The sequence below is a fragment of the Centrocercus urophasianus genome, unplaced genomic scaffold (genome assembly GCF_019232065.1).
Source record: "Centrocercus urophasianus isolate 14NV4802_14NV808 unplaced genomic scaffold, USGS_Curo_1.0 seq_21, whole genome shotgun sequence".
Taxonomy (NCBI): Eukaryota; Metazoa; Chordata; class Aves; order Galliformes; family Phasianidae; genus Centrocercus; species Centrocercus urophasianus.
Genome location: NW_024884767.1, coordinates 2,490,893 through 2,512,907, shown reverse-complemented (window position 1 = coordinate 2,512,907; position 22,015 = coordinate 2,490,893). Strand labels below are relative to the sequence as shown.

Sequence of the window (22,015 nt, the reverse complement as noted above, 5' to 3'; positions counted from 1 at the left end):
TTAAATGCTTCCACAGTGTTTTACTTTCTACTCAGACCTTCTGAATATTGAGTTCACTGCTTACGAAGTGCTGTCCATACCAGAGCTAACCTTTCCTGTGCTAGACAGGAGAGACAAGAACTATTTCTAGACCACAAGATTCTGGTTCCAACCTGCAACAAATGCTTGTGATGATTAGTGATGTTAGCTAACCTCCACTAAAACTGAATGTAGAGGAAGCTAAACAAAGAGAAATCTAAATTAAAGTAGGACATAAAGAACATACCTTTATAGCTCCATTTATCTTCAGTATAGAGTAACTCATATCACTAGTAACACCATGAAAACCACACCATGTGCTCTATTATTTACACTTGGATCCTTGGTTAGCAAATAGTCTCACTTTACAAAGTCGTTGCAATTTGCCATTCTAAATTTTATAATAAATAACAAAAAAAATACCAGATTCAAAGATCAGTCATCATTCAGACATTAACATGAGTAAAGCCCAGTTATTTTTTTCTGTTTAATACTCGCTTCAAAAGATTTATATAATCTTACAGACTACAGACCTCTCATCTTCTATCTAGGTAGCCAAGCAGATAAAAAGGAAGAAAGAAGTTCTATGTAGACACTGCAAGCCCTCATGAATTCCCCTAAGACTTATGATCATAAAGTCCACTGGCACTTCATAAACGCACCTTCTCAGAACAAAGATTACTTAAAACCCTCTAATCTAGATAATAAATACTATCCCCACTGAATGTACTCACATTCATCCATGCATACAGACAACAGATTGAGAGAATAAACAACAATTTTCGGGCTTTGATTAATACAGCACTTAGCCTACTGATTTGAAGCTGGAAACTTTGTTCCAAATGTTACTCCACAAACATATTCTGCTTCTGAGGCCATGTTCAAAGCCATTTTGTCCAAAGTGAAATTACACTTTGCTGGTATAAACTCGAATAACAAATGAACCTCTGTCTACAACTGCCTGAACCAACATACAGGACTCTTTGCAGCACCATCGGTAATGGTTACTATCCAGAGAATACGTTTAGGTCTTTTAGCAAACTAAATACATGATAGAGCAAAATTTACAAGTATATCTTCCTCATTAGAACTATTTACACAGAATAAAAGAAATGAAAAACTAAGAGGAAAAGTATTTCATTTGTTTGAAGTAATCCTATGTATGAACATCATTTAAGCTCTGGGACAATTGAGCCCTCAGAGATAATCAGATGATAATTCTAGAGAAGTACGTATTAAAACATGCTGAACTGATGCAGAACACTGTGAAAGGCTGGTGAATCTTTGGCTTGTTCTTTTTTTTTTTTTTTTTTTTTTAATGCATGCAAACTGTCTGCAACTCAGGTTTTTGAAAGATTGCTGCCAGTCAGTAGAGAATTAATGTTCTAGTTGTTCACCCTGTGCTTACTGCTAAACTTAGAATTACCACTAAATCTTCATTCCGATAAATCTCAAGCTGAAGAGTAATGGTATTTCACAAAGTATTAAGTGCAGTGAATCAGAGGCTATGACCTAATTGCTAAAGAATTTGGGAAAAATCAAGATCCATTCAGGTTGCACAGCATTAAGTTCAGGGCTCCCATTACAATGAAAAATATTGTCTTATACCTGATTCTGCCCAGCTATTGGGGTATTTTCCCAGTGAAGCCTGTACTATCAAGGAATTGTATTTTCAAAAAAATTAGAAGCTCTTATTAGCACAAAATTGTAGACTTCGTTTTCAAAATCCTGAACTGAAAAAATACACAAGAAGTCAATTAATGAAAAAGGGAATGGCAAGTTAAATCTGCTAGAGAGCTTTCAGAATTTGATTCGTGGTAAGTTCGCCATAATGTGAAATACAGAAATACACAACCAGAGAATTACAAATGAAAATATGTACAAACAAGAAAGATGGCTGTGTACAAGTTTATAAAATAATATGTATAAATACCCTAGTATATAAATTAACATGGCATAAGCATTATTACAATTTCGCATACAGCTGTTAGGATTGTGTGCACAAAGCATGTATCCTTTTGCAAAGAACTGCACATATTAAAGAAAAAGAAAGAAAAAAAAAACAGGATGGAACAGGATAGGTTATAATTCGTAGGAGGATACCATGACTAACAAGTTCTGACCAGTGTACTGCTTTTTGTAGCAGTGCACACCTGGGAGTCCCTCAAATTACTAGCTCATGCTAAATCACAGTAGGTAATAAATTAACGAACAACATCTGTTCCAAATTTACCTAGAAGACATATACAAATTCTTACATATGCAAAGATCTCTATCAGACATTACTTCTACTTTGTTAGCTCTTTCAAGATCTCACATGCCACAAAGATCCACATAAAAGAACCTTGGCTATGGTGTGATGTTCAAATAATAAATTTTGAGAAGACCCTTTCATCAAATACTAAGTATTATTGTCTTGTTTTGTTTTTCCCATGAACAAAACTACCAGCTCTTAAGAAAATAATAAGGAATCCAATTGAAGTATTTTTTATTAAAATTTCTTCTCCAGAAAAGTTTTGGTTATTTAAGTTGCCAGCACTCAGCAGTAACAGCTATAGTAAATTGTCTTAAGCCTTAGAGATGAGCAATAATCTAACAAACAATATAAGCTCATATACCTTGTAATCTTGTCCTCTAAGAATAAGCAAGACTTTAGGATGAAAACTTACGTACAATCATTAGATGCGAATAGGGAGGGAAAAGCAGATGCTCAGGGCAGACACACAAACACTCGCAATAGCTTTAAGCTGTCTAGATGTAGCTGAAAGGTGCTGTCTAAATTTATGTTTGTGCCCATTTCATCTGCAGGGAAAGACATATACATTGGAGCCTGTTAATAAGGTGGAGTGAGGACAAGGGAAAGGAATTCAGTTCCTAAATGCTCTTATCAATAGTTCACACATTACAATGACAGCTGAGACAAAAGGAGCACTCAAAGAGGTTCAAAGAGGTGCTCTTCTATTACTCTCAGAAGAAAGAAAGTAAGAACAAGCAATTAAAAAGTAGTCTAAACAGGGGTAGTAGGTCTACATTGCCAGTCCAACAGAGATTTGCCAGTAAAGCCTTTTGTGCAGAAAACTGAAGAGATATGCAGTGAAATAAAGATGAAATAGATAGGTGGGTAGGTTTACATGCAGCCTGCAGTGCTTCTTAATTGATTTAATGCATTTAGATGTTTTAAATTACCTGCATAGCATAAGAATCTATCTCAGAATATGTGTAACTGTGTATAAGAAATGGAAATTCCCTTGCTCCAGGCGCTTTTTGGACACAAGAGAATACTACTGAAAACCACAGAGCAATGGATGGAGATGGCATTAATTTCCATTCCATCCCTTCTCATGATCCTTGGCTCTACAGTCAAATTAATTTTCACAGACTCAATGACAGGAATTCCCCAAAGTTACTCACTGCTGCCTTCCACACATGTAAATAATGTATAACATATGATATCAGTTGTTGGTGTTTTTTTGTTTGTTTGTTTGTTTTAAACAGTATTAATATTCTACAGAGAATTCTAAAAGACTTTTTCAAGATCATTTGGGAGGGGGGCAGGCATTAGAGGGGGCTTTCCCTCTAAAAACCCTTCTGATAAACAACTGAATTAGAGTAAAAAGTTAAATGAAAAACAGATTCTGATTTTTTCAAACTTTTAAAAAACTTAAATATAAAAACCAGTAGGCTTATGCATTAAGCATATTCTTGTCTTTTTCATAATAGGAAAATTAGCATTCAATCTGACATTCTGCAAACAGCAGAGTTTCACCTGTGGATTTCTGCAACTTCTCCACTTATGGTGAAACTTCCAAAGTTATGTGCCAGAAGTAATAGTTCTTTGTTTTGTAGGACTAAAGGTCTGATAAACCCATGGTATTCACTGAAAGATTCACACAGTGTTCTGCGGACTTTGATTGAGGCCCTGCATTTTGTTTAGAATACAGATAAAAATAAAAGATAATTTTAGAAGACCAAAAACTTTTTTGGACTGTTTGTCTTTTAAGTGTGAGTATCATTCCATAGTGGGACCCTATCACAAATTACATAGCATTCGCTATCAAGAATGCAGAGCCAGAAGGCTAGGATGAAAGAAACAAGATAGTTTGCATTACTCTTATTTATTCCTGCATTTCATAATCAGGAAATTTTTGTTTTGGCTCCATCAGAATTATAGCACAGTGGATTTAGTTCATATTATGACTACAATTACAATACAATATTGTATATATGTGTCTTCATCACATTTCTGTAAACGTGACATTTAGTGACTGTTTTAAAAACGTAATGTTTTTATCTTGCAATGCAAATTAAAAAAAAAAATAACCTTTGGCTCAGAAGGAAAAGTGATTAACAATTTTAGACAAAAAATGTAGAATCCTCCCCTCCTTTTTTTTTCCTTAGTACAGTTGTTACATTCCATGCTTTACTGGTTACATCACCTTGTTTCTTCCCCACAGCTATATACTCTGCGCTTAATTTCAGGTACCTCTGCTTCTTTGCTACAGTTGGTCAGCACAGTACAACTGCCACCAACTCCTGAAGACCCCCATCACATGCGCTTTGATAAACATGCACCTCAGCAACAGCCTTGAACATCACCTCCAATAGACCACATGCTCTGGGACTATCGTTGGGTGTCTGGGGTGGGGACTAGGGGATAGACAAAACTGTAATCCCTAGCACTGTGGAAGAACAGATCATCAGCTTGGGCAAGCTGATAAAAGAACTCAAGGTCAGAGATCTGAAGCTGATGGTTCTTCAAACCATCCATTGATTAGACTTCTAGAAAACATTCTGAAAAAGGCAACGCAAAGCACGATTGTATTTCAAAAACATGCTATGGAAAGCACAATGTCAGAAGTGAGGACTAGGTGCAGAAGCACAAACCAGTATCTGATTCATTTTTGTATATTCACAAAATTTAGCCTAGCTTCCCGCATGAGATGGGTCACAGAATTTCACTAAGTCCAACCTTACACAGTGGAAAAACAATGCTTTGAATAATCGATTCAAACATGCATGTTGCGTTTGACTAAGACTCTATGAAGAGTCTCTGAAAGCTTTTATGTGTTGTCCAAAAATTCATGCATGTTTGTGAGACACACCTGATAGGTTAGCAAGTGTGACCTCCCAACAGCAAACACAGAATCGCTGGACATAAATTCAGACAGCAGATATTTCCACTCCTTCTATAAAATATTTAGTAATCCTCAAAGTAAGGGGTCCAAACTGAATTATTTGAACTGTGAAAAAATTCACTGAGGGCTCACATCTGGGCTTTGGAGAAGACCAAGCCTGAGGAATGACTAAGAGCTCCAAATGACACACTGACTCCCCAGAGCTCTCAGCTCTGCAGAGGAGCATCATTGCAGCTGAATGTGACTCAGTAGTTTGACGACTACGGCTTTCTGAAAATCTTCCAGTGAAAGAAAGCCCAGTCAATCCCACAGTAATGTGTCAGTCTCAATGAATATTTCAATTTAAAAGCGTGATGAAGGAGTGGAGGAGCAATTTGACAAGATGGCCTTCAATTAAACAAACTGAAAAAAGTCTGTAAAGTTTCAAGAACTGAAATGTAGAATGACTTTCAAAAAAAAAAAAAAAACGTTTACATTTGAATTGATATAGAATGCCTCTGTTTTACAGAAATAAAACATTCTGATAACATCTTTCGGACTCTTTTGTTTCATAGAGAGGCTTTTTTTTTAATTATTATTATTATTCTTTTCATCTCATTTCAAAAGAAATAATATTTTGAAATACAGACATTTCCTGCTGAAGGAAAATTCCAAGTGTCAGTCTACAGTATGTGCAATTCCTCTAACTTGTGCCATCTTGTAATACCATTAACCTACCTAAGCAAGGTCAAAGTGCAGCAGTGCTCCAGGCATACCTCATCTTCCCCACCAGAAAAAGGTGGGAATGCTGCCAAGGAGCTGGTCTGAGGTGTTAAAGAAACATGGCTACTACTATACACACCTGAGTAAAAGACAACAAAGACTAGTCCAGAAATAATTAAACTTTTGATTATTTTAATCCTTTTACTTTTCATTAACATGCACAACATGTATAATGAGGTCTACTTAAAGACAGTTTCTTGATTACTCTTCAGTCTAAATAAATAAAGGGTTTTATTTAGTTCACTTGAAAGTGCTCCGCAGTTAGGTATATATTTATGTAAGTTTTGTTAACTTTGGCTCCCATTAGAAAATTTTAAGGACGTAATGTACATTTCCATTGGGGTTTTTTGGTTGCTTTTTTTTTTTTTTTTAATCAAGTTTAATAAAAAATTTTTTTTGCTTTCCATCTGACAGTCAAAAGAGAAGTTACTATTCCTTAAATCACATTAGTCATTTTGAAAAGAAAAAGAAAAAGAAAGAAAAGAAAAAAAAAATCAGATATAAATTCTATACATTGAGCTTGAAAAGAAATCTAAATCATTCAAGCAAATATCTGGAAGCAAATATTGGGAAGGAAGAGTTTGTGTACAGCTGGATGGGTAGGAGTTGAAAGCAATTCAAGGTGGGTGGTCAGCTTTGTCTACTCAAATTGACTTCAGCATTCTGCTTTACCTTATTTGAGTACCTCTGTTTTCATGTGAGATACAGCCCTGCTGAAAGCCTTAGTATCAATTGCTGGCATTAAGCTGCAGCCTTTTTCAAACTATGCCATTCCACATGTTCACACTTGACTGAATTGTTGGCCATGACCAGAAACACCTGTGTAAAGGGTGTCACTCATCTGGACATCTGTTTTGCACAAGGCTCTGGACTGCATCGTTTTGTTTCAGCATCCCTGCCAAATTTTGGAGTAATAGACATGATGATGCAAAAACCATGTCAGAAATAAAGGAACTGTTTTATTATAAAAGAGTATCATGAAACCTTCTGGCAGCCTTTGGCGTTTCCTTCAGCCTCATTGCTTCCTGCTTTCCCCCCCTGACACAATGGTGAGCTTGTTAAGAAAAAACAGATTGAGTAAAATGTCAAGTTGTTAAAAACGGCACTTTTACAGTGTCAAGTCTGAGCCCCTGCAAGTGCAGGATATACTTTCCTGGATAACGAGTGAGTATTTGCCATACAATATCCTAAGGACAACTATTTTGTTCCCATTTCCTCTCCGCTCCAATATTTCATTAACAAAACTATGTTCCAGACAGCAGCGTCTCACTCCTGAGCATCCTTCCAACAATGACATTTTACTTCATGCCCATGGAGAAGACACTTCTAAAACTCTGCATGGCTAAACAAACCCAAAACAAACCACTGGCAAGTACTACATCCGTTTCTGCAGCTAAAATCCTAAACAAAGTAAAAAGGCAAAATGTGCAGCCTGGATTAGCCGTTCTGCCTGTTATTTATAAAAGTCCAACTCCAGAGGCCAGCTCACCAGGGCAGGCAGAAAATTTGGCTGGGAAAGGAAGACAACCACTCACCAAAACTTTAGCTTTGATCCCATGGGTACTCTTCCATGGTAAAGAAGGAAACAGGTCTTGCCCTTTGCCAGCTGTCATTTACATGAGGGCAACCCCAAAATGCTTCTGTCACTACACATTTGGAACAAGTCAGAATCAATTCCATCCCTACTAATGTGGGAAACGACTGCCCCTTCCCAGCAAAAAAATGACCTGTAGCCACAAAACTTTGGACCAAAACATCAAAATGCGACAGCCACAGTGCTAAAGCAGATGTCCATGAGACATGAAACGCCCAGTAATTAATGCTCAATCCCATGGTAAATGTCAGCAATCTTTGGCTTTAGCAACAAACTTAAGAGTAGACTCCCTACTGTGTTAGTTACCAAAAAATTTAAGTTGATTTCATATTAATGTAGGAGTAATACAATTGTTTTATGGAGTACACGTGTGCTCAGTTTTACTTTCTTAACCAATGTTATTTGCTTCAAAGGTGAAAGATTATGTGGCAAAAATAAAACCAGAAAATTTCCTAAAGTTCAAGCTCTACAACAGGTCATTCTGTTTATACATACAGATGCACAAGTGAATACATCACATTATCCCACCTGATCTAGCTCACAATGCTTTTTCTACAGAGTATTGGAGTACTTTATACATATGTCTGCCATTTATTGTGATGCTTCTCTGAAATTTTATTCCCTACAATTCTGTAAACATCTCTCAAACACTCCATAAGCACACTTACAGTTTAATCTCTGCACAAACCTGCTGGTCAAGCAGACAGCACAAAACAATATAGTGAATCAGACACACTTTTCAGCTGCAGCCCCTGTTTCTTCTGGGGACAAATTTAGCTATTATTTTTGTGACAATCCATACTCGCCAATCTATTTTAAGGCTTGAATTTTATTCACTGAAATGTGAGCAAGGCTTTTCTAGAGTAGTCCATTGTGGGCCAAGTCAATCTTGGCCAGGACCCACATGCTTGTGTTACTACACTTCTCTTCGTAAAACTTTAAATTCAAATGTATGTTTTCAAATATTTAGAGTGATTGTACTCACAGATATTGACTTACTTGGCATACGGATTTTTGCACATTTTATGCACTGCAAATTTACACAGAAAATACAGAATAGATTCTGTAATCACAATTTCAATGGGCTGTTCAGAGTATCATCTCTTGAAGTGTGAGAAAAACAATAAAAAAGCCTTCACACATTTCAGATTTATTGTGTAGGGGGTTAATGAGCATGGTTGCTTTGGGTATTACAAAGTCAAAGCAGTTTGGGAGTAAATTGGACCCGCAGTTTTACCAATATAAGACTGTATAAACCCACTGTTGCTGACAGAATATCTCAGACGTGACTCTTACTTTCAAACATACTTTTAGGAAAAGGAGAATAGTGCCATGCAGGTAAAAGCCTTTCAAAAACTAAATACTAAGCTTGATACAAAATCTCTTTCTGAATCAACTTTGGGATGTCTTTGATCCTCACACTTGTTTTCCAGTCTGCAGGGACATGTGCACAGCAAATGAGACAGAAAGAAAAGTACAGCCAAAAAGGAAGCCTGGCAGAGCAGAAATACTGCAGAATGAGGTTAAAACTACAGAGGTCTTATCTGAAAGCAACCTCCTCTGTCAATAATAATTCAATTGCCTCCTAAACTGTCACCTGGACCATACAACTTTTCCACAGGACTTTTGAATTTTGCTTGCAATATTTAATGGTGACTCACTACAAGCCTAAATAGCAAATGCAGGAGCAATCCAGGAGTCATTTCAGTCATCACCTCAAAGAAAGGGGAAAAAAAAAAAGAAAAAGAAATAATTTAGGTAAAATCCCACTATAAGTTCTCATATTAAAAGAATGTCATTCTGTATACATATAGGCATATCCCTTTTATGTTGGCACAGAACTATATCAAGTATGTGGAAATTCTTCTTCAAATGCCAAAAAACTCCAACTTGAAACTATCAAACTCTTGCTGGATGATAAAAAATCAAAAGGTTACAGTTAAAAAAAAAAAAAAAAAGTAATCAAATACAGAATAGGGTTCTGAAAGACAAAATCAATCCTAAAGAAGACAAAACTTCCAACTCCTTATCAGGAGAGAGAGGAGAAATTTCAGCTCTAATCATTAATGAAGAGAAATGTCCGTATGATTTTTGCTACAGAATTATCCTCATTGAAGCAAGGACAGTAATATAAGACTGATCAGACAAACCCTAATACAATTCAGCAAGTAGTTTTTTTTTAAAACATGAATTACTCCAATGATCAAGATGGATGACTTCAACTACATGTTCCCAAAGGCTACAGAAAATATGTAGCAGACACTGAAAACACATTCTGACTTGTGCCAGGAAATAATTCACAAACCTCCTGAAAGAAACCAGCAGGCATTATGTATATTATTGATCAAATTTATCATCTAAACACTAAAAAACAGAAGGTGATAGAAAAGGCTAGCTGGATCAGCAGGAGTGAATTTAAGAATTACATCTAAAATGTGCAAAAAACAGCAGCAAAAAAAGAAAACTATGCACTCAGAAAGAAAGAATATTGCAAACACTTTTTGAGTGCTATTATCAGACCTAAATACAAAGTGTCCTATCTTAAAGGAATGATTTTCTATTAAGAGCTTTATTATTTGAAGCACTTATAAAAATATCTTTATTTATATTCCTGGGACCATATCCTGTATTCACTCAGAGTTTCACTGTATCCCATTAACATTTCATGTAAAGCAACACAGTATAGATAATGTTTTCTGAAAATGGCAAAAAAGTTGATATCCTCATCATAAGTAGCAAGATTTCTTACAGAGGGACTAAGCTCAGAAAATTTTGGAACAGATGATCACCTTCCTTAAAAAAATAAAGAATCATATTGTAGATATAGTTTCCATGTAAATGACAGTTCATCTTTTCTGCCAAAGGACTTTTAAAGACTTTCTTCACATGTAAACAAAACTCCTAACAGAATTCTTCTTCCTTTACAGCAGATGAATGAAAAACTACATTGTACCTATGAATAAAATTCCTTCATTTGTCTCATGAATAAACAAAGAGCTATAAGAAAGCTACAAATGTGTAATCCCTATGTCTAGGACGGAGACGTTTCCTTGGAAACAATGCAAAAACAGCAGGGAATGTGTATGCATCCTCTGAGCAGTATTTAATGTGAGAGCAGTGTTCCCTGTATATATGGAAGTCTATAAAGGAATGTGAAAAAAGAAATCATTGCTCTTTAATAGGACTGCAGGAAGAGCCAGCAATAGTGGCTTAAAAACTTCTTACTAATTCACAGACTTAGTTTATTGTGAAAGCTTCTGAATATCAAGTTTTAGCACAGAGCTGTTATTTTCAAAGTATAAAAGGTTGTGAGCTTGGTTTTTTTAAGTTTATTTGTTTGTTAGCATTTTCTCCCATGTCAGGCATCCTTGCTGGTGCATTTTAACTATGATTTATATGTGACAGTGACCAACTTAATAGCACTCCTTCAAACATCCTTCACAGCATCAGTACAACATGAATATTCTAATACAGAAAAATTCTAACTGGCTTAATTAAGTAACAGGTCTATCAGTTAGAATTAAATATGTTGCTTTAACTCCCCATGATACAAGTGTCTTTTGAAGTAAAATGTAACTAATTATAGAACAAAAGAGAAGCTGTGAATGCTATAAAGACATTCCGATTGTCCCCTAAACAATTCTGCTCTCAGCCACCTCACTGTAATTACTGTGGTGTAATTACACCAGGAAAGATGATATCAGAATCTGGCCATGTTTGCTGGTGTTCAGCCTGAGTTACTCTAAACAAAATAAAAATTTGGCTATCTGTATTCTACATTTTACAAGATACAGAGAATTCAGTCACTCAGGCTATGAAAATTATTTGAGCAGCTATCTAATACAGACAGACCTGTTTCATTCAGAATGTGTTTCAAAACTACTAGGCATTTTTCTTTCCTAGCTGAACAAACAAACCCAGAGCTCCAAACAAAACACCACTAGGAAAGACTGCATTAATAATTCATCAGCTGAAATAAAACCATGCCCACTGACTGCTGCAAACAGCAGGGAATACGACCAACTCCAGGGCTAGTGAAGGCCAGCAGCCACCATAGTCTTAATATCAGTTGGAAATCAGTTAGTAAGCAGACAAGTCCAGTTTCCATTAAATAAACAGGAGGCTTTGTATTTAATAAGATAGGAAGTTTACTAGTGCTCAGCTTACTAGTGCTCCAACATCCCAACTGAAATGAGCTTAGCTCAACACAGTACCAATAGAACCATGGCCATAGAATACCGTATCGGAAGAGATACACTTAAAAATTAAATGACATTTTGCTCGCCATGATGCTCAGGCACATTTTCAATTCTCTTTCTCTTAAATGCACAACTGATACCAGGAATCACACAGTTGCTAAGAGAGCTAAACATCCTGTGCAGGCAGAGATGTTCTATCCATACATGCTTGAGTGCGTTAGCAGGCACTGCATAAAGAAGGAGAATGCTTTATGCAGGACAGCATTTTTTTCTTTACAATAAACTTTGATTTGAAACAGTTCCTAAGCATAAACTATGTTTCTGTAGCACATATCTATCAATTGCAGGAGGACATAAATGATTTCAGCACATAAACGACAAGGTTTCTTCTCCCTCAGCAGAACTCTCAAACACAACAGTTATTATGTTAACAATTTCTGAAAAGTACACCAAAAGTTGCACGTAGCACACGTGCACCTACTACAAAGAACAGTGTCCAGATAGGTATTCGCCAGTAGACATAAATAAAGCAACTTAAAAGACAACAGTGTGGGTACAGGTAAAGACAGCTAGAAGAACAGATGCTGCAAGCTCCTAAAATGGCTTGATCACATGTGGGGTTCTACATGGAGAAAGCTGGGAGCCATGTAGTTCTGCTTCTTCACACCATCACCCAGCACCATCCCAACAACCCTGAGCAGTAGATCCTGCTCCTTGCAGAATCCCACAGCATTTTCACTCTCTCCTCAGTAATGAGAAAAATGAAGGCTGAAAGGGGACATGGTTATTCTCTATGACTGAACAGAGAAATAAAAGTATCAAGGGATAAGTGTCAAGAAGAAAAAAGACCTATTCAAGCTAAAGACAATGCTGGCAAGAATAAACACGAGTTTGAACTGGCCAAGAAACAATTCAGGCTAGATATTAGAATCAGACTTTAGGAGAGTCACAATGATCTGGGACAGCCTTCCAGAGGGAGCAGGGAAGAACAAAAGGATTAAATGAATTTTAAGATGGACCTGCAAAGACCCTATTCTGCCTCCTTTGTTCAGCTTTACGACTATGACTCATTAACATCTTGCATTCTACAGTACTCCTTTTCTTCCAAATTTCACAATCTTCTTACACTACTAAGAAATAAATACGCATGTCAGGGAATTACATGTTGAAACACAAAGGTTTGTAACCCTCTTTCCATAAAATTCCTCAACTACAGAGCACAAGTTTCTGCAATTTCATTCTGCTCAAAGCTGGAGGGGACAAGAAACCAGACAGAGTTGGTGTGAGTCCCAGAGTCCAATAAGCGCTTTGAAATACACTCACTAAGTAAAGACTTTTAAATGTCTCCAAAAAATGCAGGTGTGCAAATTACTCCTGATACAGACAGGAGTTATGTTTCCAGTATCACTGTTAAACAACACCCCCACAAGCATTTTTCAGCTCATAAAATCTTTATGAGCTGAAAAGATCCTTCAAGTTTTTTTTTTTCTTTTATTCCCAGCTGCTGATACACTACCTTCCAGTAACAGCACCAGCGCTCACAACTGCAACACATATCAGATCTGTGAGGAAATAAAGGATACAAAGGAACAAGACTTCCCTCTTTGCCTTGAAAGAGATGATTCCCTTGTCCTATCCTATGTAAGGAAGAAGTGTTCATGTGGTCAACACCGGGATGAGAGCCACTTTGCTGTGTCACTATGCAGCAGGAGCAGCTTACTGCTTCGTAAAGGAGAATGAAGTTCCAGGCTTTCTCCATCATGAAACATGTGCATGATCCTCCTTATTAGAATAAAAACAAAGGAATGTTTCCCTGAACACAAATATATTTCCTCACTAATTGGAACATCCAGTCCAGACATGGCCACGTACCATAGCCCATCAGAAACACCATGCCTGATGTTCCTCTTAAATCTGTGCACCTGCCTCACACGTGCACACATGGAAGTGCATGTATTGCTTATACATGACATTTTCTCACTGAAAGGTGACATATTCTGATACAAACAAGTTGTTCAATCCATCCGATGTTGCATTCTTTCATGTCAGCATTTGAGTGTATTTATCAGAATTTAAGCTAATGAGGATGACCTTCCAACTCCCCTAACTCTGCTTCCATAGTTAATTATCTAAAAGTAACTGAAACTTCCCTTATGAAATTTTTAATGGATTGCAAGCATGCATTTTAAAAGCTAGGAGAAGAACTGTTAAGCTCAGGGATGGCATGAGAAAAAAAGCCTACTAGGAGAAACTGTTCCTGGATAGCTGGTTCAATAAATTCAAAGGCCTATTTTATTTAAAATCAGAAATATCTGACTTACATACAGTACCACTACAAATTATTCTGGTAGAGTATAAGAGAACCTGAAATCCTTGTCAATAGATTCAATTGACTTTAACATCATCAATATTAAAAGTCTTTTAAGTGCAGCTTGAGTCTACAATAATAATCAAGAACCATATCCCCCACATTCCATACATCCATAACACATTCCATGCTTCTACAGCACATTCCAGCCGATGACTTCAAAGCACCTCAATGAAGGTGATGCAACTTTAGCAAGGCCTTGAGATCAAGTAGAAAGGCACAAGAAATCCTCCCTCTTTCTCCTCCTCATCACAGAGTGTGGCCATGGAAATGTTCCTCACTTCAATGGGCACAGGAGAGATGCCCATGGCCTCCCTATAGCCCTTGGCGTGAGTCCTCTTCGTGGAGTGTGAAATATTTCTCACAAAGACAACATTACCTCCACAGAAATAGTGTTATGACTACACTACAGATGGTAAATGGAACTGCAGAGAGTGCTATTCAGCTGTTAGTATAATAGCATGACTATACTGTAGCCATGCGGCTAGGGAACCAAATGTGATAATGTATTTCCATTGAGTACTGCTTCTGAAGAAAGCTGAATGGCAACGTGGTGAAGAAAGATTAAAAAAAAAACTAATCCCAACGATATTTCCAACACTTGTGCACACACAAGAAGGAAAATACTACATTCATTTATACACATTCATATATGCCCTTTATATAGCAGATTTCCCATTTCTATTCCACAACAGCTGTTGTTTGAAGGGTTTGGTAAAAAGAAATTGCCATTTCTAAAAATATACTTCTGGATAATGACTTTAAAATTATGAGGGCCTTTTCTGATATTCTCCACTGATTATTTTATTTCAGAATGCTAAACTGTATTGCCTTGTAATGAATGCCAAAGCAAAAAAGGAAAAACTCCTGTTTTATGAGTAAGAGATAGTGAAAACTATGTCTTGCTGTCATTTAGCTGAGAACAAAACATCAGAGGTACAATTTACGTAGTTTGAGTATGTCTGCAGATCAATTTTCAGACAAACAATGAAAGAATAAGAAGTTGAACTGTGTCTGTGTGAAGGGCATATGTTAGTAATACTTGCCAAATTCATTCCTCTTTAGCACCTCCTATATACATTTTCTTCAGTACAAAGAAAAGTTTATGGACTGCCTAACAATGAAGTGAAACTTGGCTTGGCAGTCTGTTTCAAGCACAGTCTCTCATTTCTGGAGAAAGAAAAGAAAGCCCTAAACCATATCCTCAGACAAAACAAATCTTTGGCAGCTCTGATTTAACTTGTTGCAAGTAGGCATAGGGTGGCTTTTCTCTCTGAATATCTAAATGGAGGAATTATCACTGTCACACATGAAAATAGAAAAATAAAGCTCCTTCTTGACCTTTCACTGGGTACTTGATAAATCCTATTATTATTTAAGCAAAATGAAGATACTACCATACTATTCTAGGACTTTTTTTTTCCTATGCTGATAGACTAAATCAGTCCTAAGGGCAGAATTTTAAGGCTGTAAACTTTAATTCAACATATAACCATCAAAAATATGCACATGTATAACTAGAAAAATGTTTGTGAAGAACCAAAAGATAAACCCTGAATAAAGTCGGTTCTGAGGAATACATCACCTCAGTGAGAGAAATCATGGCTGTGCACTGATCTGCTGTTCTTTAGGTAGTCCAGAAATTAGGAACTGGATTAATTCCTACCCACAGCATTCCAAAGAAAGCATAAAGAAGACTATCTGAGGGAGACAGAGAAAAATCCCAAATCATACACTGTAGGCATTATCTGAAAAGACAGGAAGATTCCACACACTGCCAAACCATCCTACTACTTCCCATCCATGTGGAACAAACAGCTGCCTGAAGACATCTACTCAATTGCACAACAAACTACTGTATAAATCAACAATGGAACAGAGAAAACTATTATTTCACTACTACGCAGTCCTCCTATTACTTGTTAAACAGAATTATCCAAACTTCCTAAGGGATAAAAACATGTAACTTAACTCTAGTCTTGAGAAATTCTGTTCTGACTTACCACTTTTGTCTCATTCAGTTGAGATTTCCAAGACACTGGCAACAACTATGGCTTCAGTTAAGATAAAGATAATATGTCACAGAAACAAAAGCAGTGCTTAAATTTTAAAATAACTATTGTTTTCTGAAATAGGTTCAGTCACTGCTGATACGACTTGTGTAGTTTTATGTCCAGTAAATATAAAGTACAGTAACAAGCACAAAGTAAATAAACATACCAAGTCCACTGGGAAAGTCAAATAACAATACAGCACATCTCAAGGGTTCTACTTCTGCCTCTTGATTTTTAAACATAATTCTACCAACCATAAACTTAATAAAACCAGTCTACCAGACTTCCATAAATTATAATTTCTGTTGGATACATTATTCAAAATAAGGAGATTATGGCAAAGGACCAATGACAAAACAGTTTCTTGCATAATCATTCAAAAGCCTCACGTACAGTTAAGCTATAAAAAGCATAGAATGAATTTTTGCTGTTTCTGTTGAAAAAAAAAAACAAAAAACAAAAAACAAAACAGAATGCAATACTGAACATACTAGATATTTGATCTCTTTCCTTTTTATCAGCGTTCAACGCCTAATTTTTAAAAATAAGGTTTTACCAAGGCTCCTTAAGTAACGTTCATTTTACATGCTTCTTCAACTTTTGAATTATGGAGACATATTCTTAATAAAATTAAAGAGTTCATTGTTACTTCAGAAGTTTCTGTTCTGGATACCCATGGAATTGAAGCTGCATACACATGTACAATGTCATCAGCTAAAAAATAGAATGAAACTGCAAAAAATTACATCAACTGACATCTCAGATTCTGTAAAACTGGTAGAAAAAATCTAAGAAAACTTCAGAAACCTTTCTCTAAAATCACAGGAGATCCATCTTAGGACACAGCAGGATGCATTAGCCTTTTTTAGCTGACTACATGTACATGGCATTGTTAATTGCTACGGACTAATGGAACGTTAAAATAATCTAGTGCTTTGTTTAGGACTAGTAACGCATGGAATGGAAGCTGTGAAATTAAAATGCTTGTTCCACAGATAGCTGAAGTTAAATCAGTGACGTGACAACATTAAGTAAGAAAACTGGAATATAACCACCATTAGTCTTAATAGGAAGTGTAACAGTTCAATATTATTCTTACATAGAAATTAACCTCACCTGAAGCCATATATATAACACTTTTCCAATCATTTTGAATTGATAGAAAAATAGACCTACCAACACTTAGCAAATTGTTGTCTAGATAAAACTTGTGCTTTGCATGCTTCAGTGATCCAAGTAGCACTTCCTGTATATTCTAGAAGTGTCACACCAGCCTGTTATGATACACTGTCCATCACGATGGATTGCAGGTCTAAAAGGCAAAATCTTACCTGTATCATTGCCTGTGATTTGAATAACATACAATCTTATGTCAGTTCCACTATCAGGCTGTGAAGTAGGAGACACCTCTTGTGGTTGCAAGGCCTCTGTGGCCTCCATCATTGTGGGTGGGGCAGTAGGACGTGAAACTGCAGTAGAAGTTGATGATGTGAAATATTCCTTATCAATTTCTGGTTCTACCATCTTTCCTGTCAGATCATCTTCAGCAGTGGCTTTACTTGCAGAAATAGATTCATCAATTATTATGATGTCACTGCTTGTTACCTCCTCATCTTCCTCGGGAATAATACGTGGCGTCTTGAGAGAAATAAAAGGTTTGGATGTTGAGGTAGGCTGAATTTTCTCTACATCACTAACAGATGATGTATCTACATCACTCAGCACAGTTGTTTTAACTGCTGCCTTAGATGAAAATGGAACTGTTCCGACTTCTTCCAGCTCTTCTGATATTCCTGAACCTTCTGGAGTTTGACTTGGAGAAGCTCCCAAAGTCAGAAGACTAATGCTTCCTGCAGTAGAAGGACTACTCAGCATCTTATGGGGGGTCAACACAGAACTCCAGCTCCCTATATTTCTGTCTTCTTCCCTGGTGGTGGTTCCTTTGCTTTCATACACTTTTGCCTGTGTACCAAACGTTACAGGCATCGCTTCTGTAATCTTCTCTTCTTGCTCAGTAGCAGTCTCAGTCTTGGGAGTCACTGTGAGATGCGAAGACCTGGTGCTAGTTACAACAGGCCCTGAAACTTGTCCATATTCTGTAAGCATTAATGCAGGCACTGATAATTCTGTTGCTGGATACATCTCATCATAGGCTGAACCTGTCTCATCGTGTTTTTCCAGAGTGGTTGCTAGAGATGATTCAAATCTTGCTGCCGTCTTTTGTTCACGCATTTGGACAGATGTCACAAACAAGGTAGACCCTGTGGCAGTACCTAGTTCCCTATCTTGATCTTCTGTGGAGAGCTCCTTTGGAAAAACTTCACTAGCTTTTGCACTTGTTACTGTTGCTTCAGTATGAATGATATTGTCAAAAGAAGTCTGATCAGTAACTCCAATGTTCTCACTACCTACAGTGACTGGAACTAGTGAAATATCATGTTCTCTCTGTGGAAATGTATTCTCTATCTCAGTTAAATTTGTAAACTTAAGGGGTTCCTTTGTTACTCCTAAGCCAACAGATGTTTGTCCTCCTCTTTCCTGAAGTGTTGCCACTGACTTCTCCACAGTGGATGTCACACTGGTTGTCTGGCCTTCTTCTGTCACTGTGTGTTTTGAGATCTCCGTCCCTGTAGAGACTTCATCTTCAGCAGAGGTTGCTGGTGATTTCTCAGCAGCCTTTCTTTGTTCACCTTCTGGGGTAGAAAGAGTCATTTTCATAACTTGTCCTGATGTTTCATCTGCTTCATGATCAGTCACCTCCAGGACAGTGGGCACAGCAGTTGGTAACACAGTACCACTAAAGGAGCTAAACGATTTAAATGTTGCACTACTTTCATCCACTGATATTTTGGATACAGTAAACTTTTCCAAATCTAAAGAGTTGCTTGTATGGAAGACATCTGTAGTACCTTCACTCAAATCAAAATCAGCTGATACAGCTTCTTCATCACTTTTTGTTTCTGCTGTCTCCATGCTTGTGTTGGTTTCATCCGTTACTGCTGAAACTGAAGCTCTCAGATGCTTTGTATATTCTATAATTTGCTCTGGAGATGATGTAGGCTCCATTCCAGAGATACCATCTTCAGAGTCTAGCTCAATTCTCTTAGTATGAGATATTTCTTCTGTTATATAGCCCTGATCCTTATCTGTCTGTAGCCACATGCCAGAAACTGGAGGAGTGTGTGTGAACTTCTCACTTACGAAACGTCCCTCAGATCTTGCACTAACAGAAGCAGGAAAAACAGTTGTGACATAAAGGACTTTATCATCTACTGTCCTCACTTCTGGCTCCTTTGTTTTTTCCTGCTTTTCTAAAATAGCTGATCCTTCTGTTTGCTGAGATGAGTGAAGAACAGATGTGATGCCTTCTTCAAACTTTTGTGGGGCAATGGTACCTTCTGTGAGAACAGATCCTGTTTCATTGGCAGTGAATACAGAAAAGGATACAGGTATTCCAGATGACGTAGTGTGATGCACATCTTTTAAATCCTCTCTGCTTCCCTCAGCTGATGCCTCATTATCAAACACAGTTGCAGACGAACTAAATTTAATGAATGGAGTTGACTCATCTGCTGTAGAAGATTGTCCAGTGGTTACCACAAGCTCATCTATGAGTGTCTCTGATACAGCAGGCACATCTGATTCTGGGACGCTAACCAGAGCCACGCCAGAAATTCTATCAGGCATAATGGTGTACATGCTCTCTCTTCCCTCCCCCTCTGTAGTAAGATCATACTGATCAGTGAATAAAGCCTTAGGGATTACAACAGTTGTAAGTTTCTTGTCAGATTTTGCTTCCATTGATTTTTTTGTGGGTTCTTTTGTTGAGTGAGAACCAAGATACAGATTTTCTTTTGTTAGTGAAACTGAAGTCCCTGTCCTGGGTAACTCTCTCTGAGAAGCTGGTACCAAGCTATCTGTAGCTGTCATCAGAGGACCCACTTCTATTTGTTCAGTCTGATTATCAGCATCATGTTTTTGTGTATCTCCTGTTTCAATATCTTCCCACGAACCAGTAGAACTCTTAGCTACAGCTGTGCTATCCTGAAAAACTACAGAGGTCAAGAAAGCGTCCTCAGTGCTTTCAGACCTACCTTGTTCCTCGGACAATTCTGCTTCAGAGTAAGTGTGCTCCACTTCCAAAGCTGCAGATGTGCTCTCTGTTAACCTAGGTGAAACACCATATTCAGTCCTTCCCAGCGTATCATAAGGGCTTATTTCACCATCTGTGACAGTCTGAGGTAAAAGGGTGGTTAACTTAATGTTCTCCATAAGCACCTCCATTTCCCTTTTCTCCTCAGCCACTTCAGTAGTCATTTTTGTATCTTCATTCTCTAGGGTTGCTTCCTCCCAAGCAGGGACCTTTGTTTTGGTGACAGCCACTTCAGTAACTGAACTCTCAAAAACAGAAGGTTTAAGAGTAACTTTAGCAGTTGATAGTTTCACACTGTCAGTTTTCAGAGTTGTAACCAGCTTAACAGTTGTAGGCTCTGATACAATTTTTTTACCTTTAAAAAAAAAAACAAAAACAAAAACAAAAACAAAAACAAAAAACAGAGAGAATAAAGAAAAGTTAAGGAATCATTCAGTAAGATTACCAACATTTTCAATTAGTTCACATATTCCTAGAAGAAATTACATGTTACATTGAGAAATACGTATAGAGGCAAAAAAGCTTTCGACAACTGTTGAGCATACAACTGAGCTTTGAGTGACATAAATATCATATTATTTAAGTTGCATGTAACTTAATGTCAAATGAAATGAGAACAGGAGCAGTATTCTTTGTAGCTGTTATTTATATAATTATCTCTGAGTGTCCTAATACTATACAAGTATCCATTTGACAGCTAAGTACTGATCAGGACATATAAAAGTTTATTCCACAATGGCATAAATGAGTAGTACTGCAAATCTGTGGGTTTTCTTCAAAGCTTACTATAGCATACAACTCAAATGCATTAGGAGACTGAAACAGCACTTCAGTTTATTTTCAGCACATAATTACTGATTGCAAAAAGGAATCCTCACAGGAGAGCACGCTTGAGAAACAGGAACAAACATACCATCAGAAAATTCTGTATTAAAATGCAAGAATTGCTGCACTGCTTTAAATTACATTGAGAGAAATTCTGATTGCTGGGAAAGGTGAGAACAGTAAACCATAAGACCATAAACTTATTGCTATGATGATGATCTCTAGAAAACACTTCAAAGATATAACTGAACTTCCTTCACAAACAAAAGTGCTTCCATGAGAGTGCTGAACTCTCAGAATTCTCATGAAAAAGCAGAGCGATGAACCTCCTAAATGATGTGAGCAGTAAAGGGTAGCTATGCTGGATAGCTAAGTAGGCACAAATAACTTTATGTCATTCCAATGAACCAAAGTGTGATGGTTTAGAGGATCCTGGTGCCATTTCTCTGTCCAATCCTGCCACAGATTGCTACCCCACCAGAGCAGGAAATGAATCATTCCGCTCCAAATTTTGGTAATGGTATTTAAACTCTTGAAAAAGGTGAATTTGTGCTCAGAAGGCAAGATTTACTCAGGAAAAGTCCTAGGTAGATATGTCTCCCCTTCTGCCAGTTCTTCTAGGTCAGTAATCTTCAGAAGAGCAACAGGAATAGAGAGGTGGGGGGTGTGAAAGTCATAAATCATGTTCATTTCCAAGTGACTAAGAGTCAGAAAACTTGGATGGACACCAGCTAAGAGCAAAGTATTACACCAAGCACAAGGAGGATGCATTAAACAGATTGCAGATATGAGAACTAGCAACTTACCACAGTCAGTTATTATTAGACATTTGGTGTCTAAGAAAATACTGCTAAACATCTATTTGAGCAAAGAAATCTATTCCTCCAACACACAAATATCAAATCAG

General features: G+C 37.1%; 1 protein-coding gene across 1 annotated transcript in view; it reads right to left on the bottom strand.

Annotated features, from left to right (window-relative positions):
• VCAN (versican) overlaps positions 1–22,015 on the bottom strand; it is a 98,779-nt gene that overhangs the window by 36,085 nt on the left and 40,679 nt on the right. Inside the window, exon 6 of the mRNA XM_042823087.1 lies at positions 17,462–20,638. Coding sequence (XP_042679021.1) covers positions 17,462–20,638 — 3,177 coding nt within the window. The remainder of the gene's footprint in view (positions 1–17,461; positions 20,639–22,015) is intronic.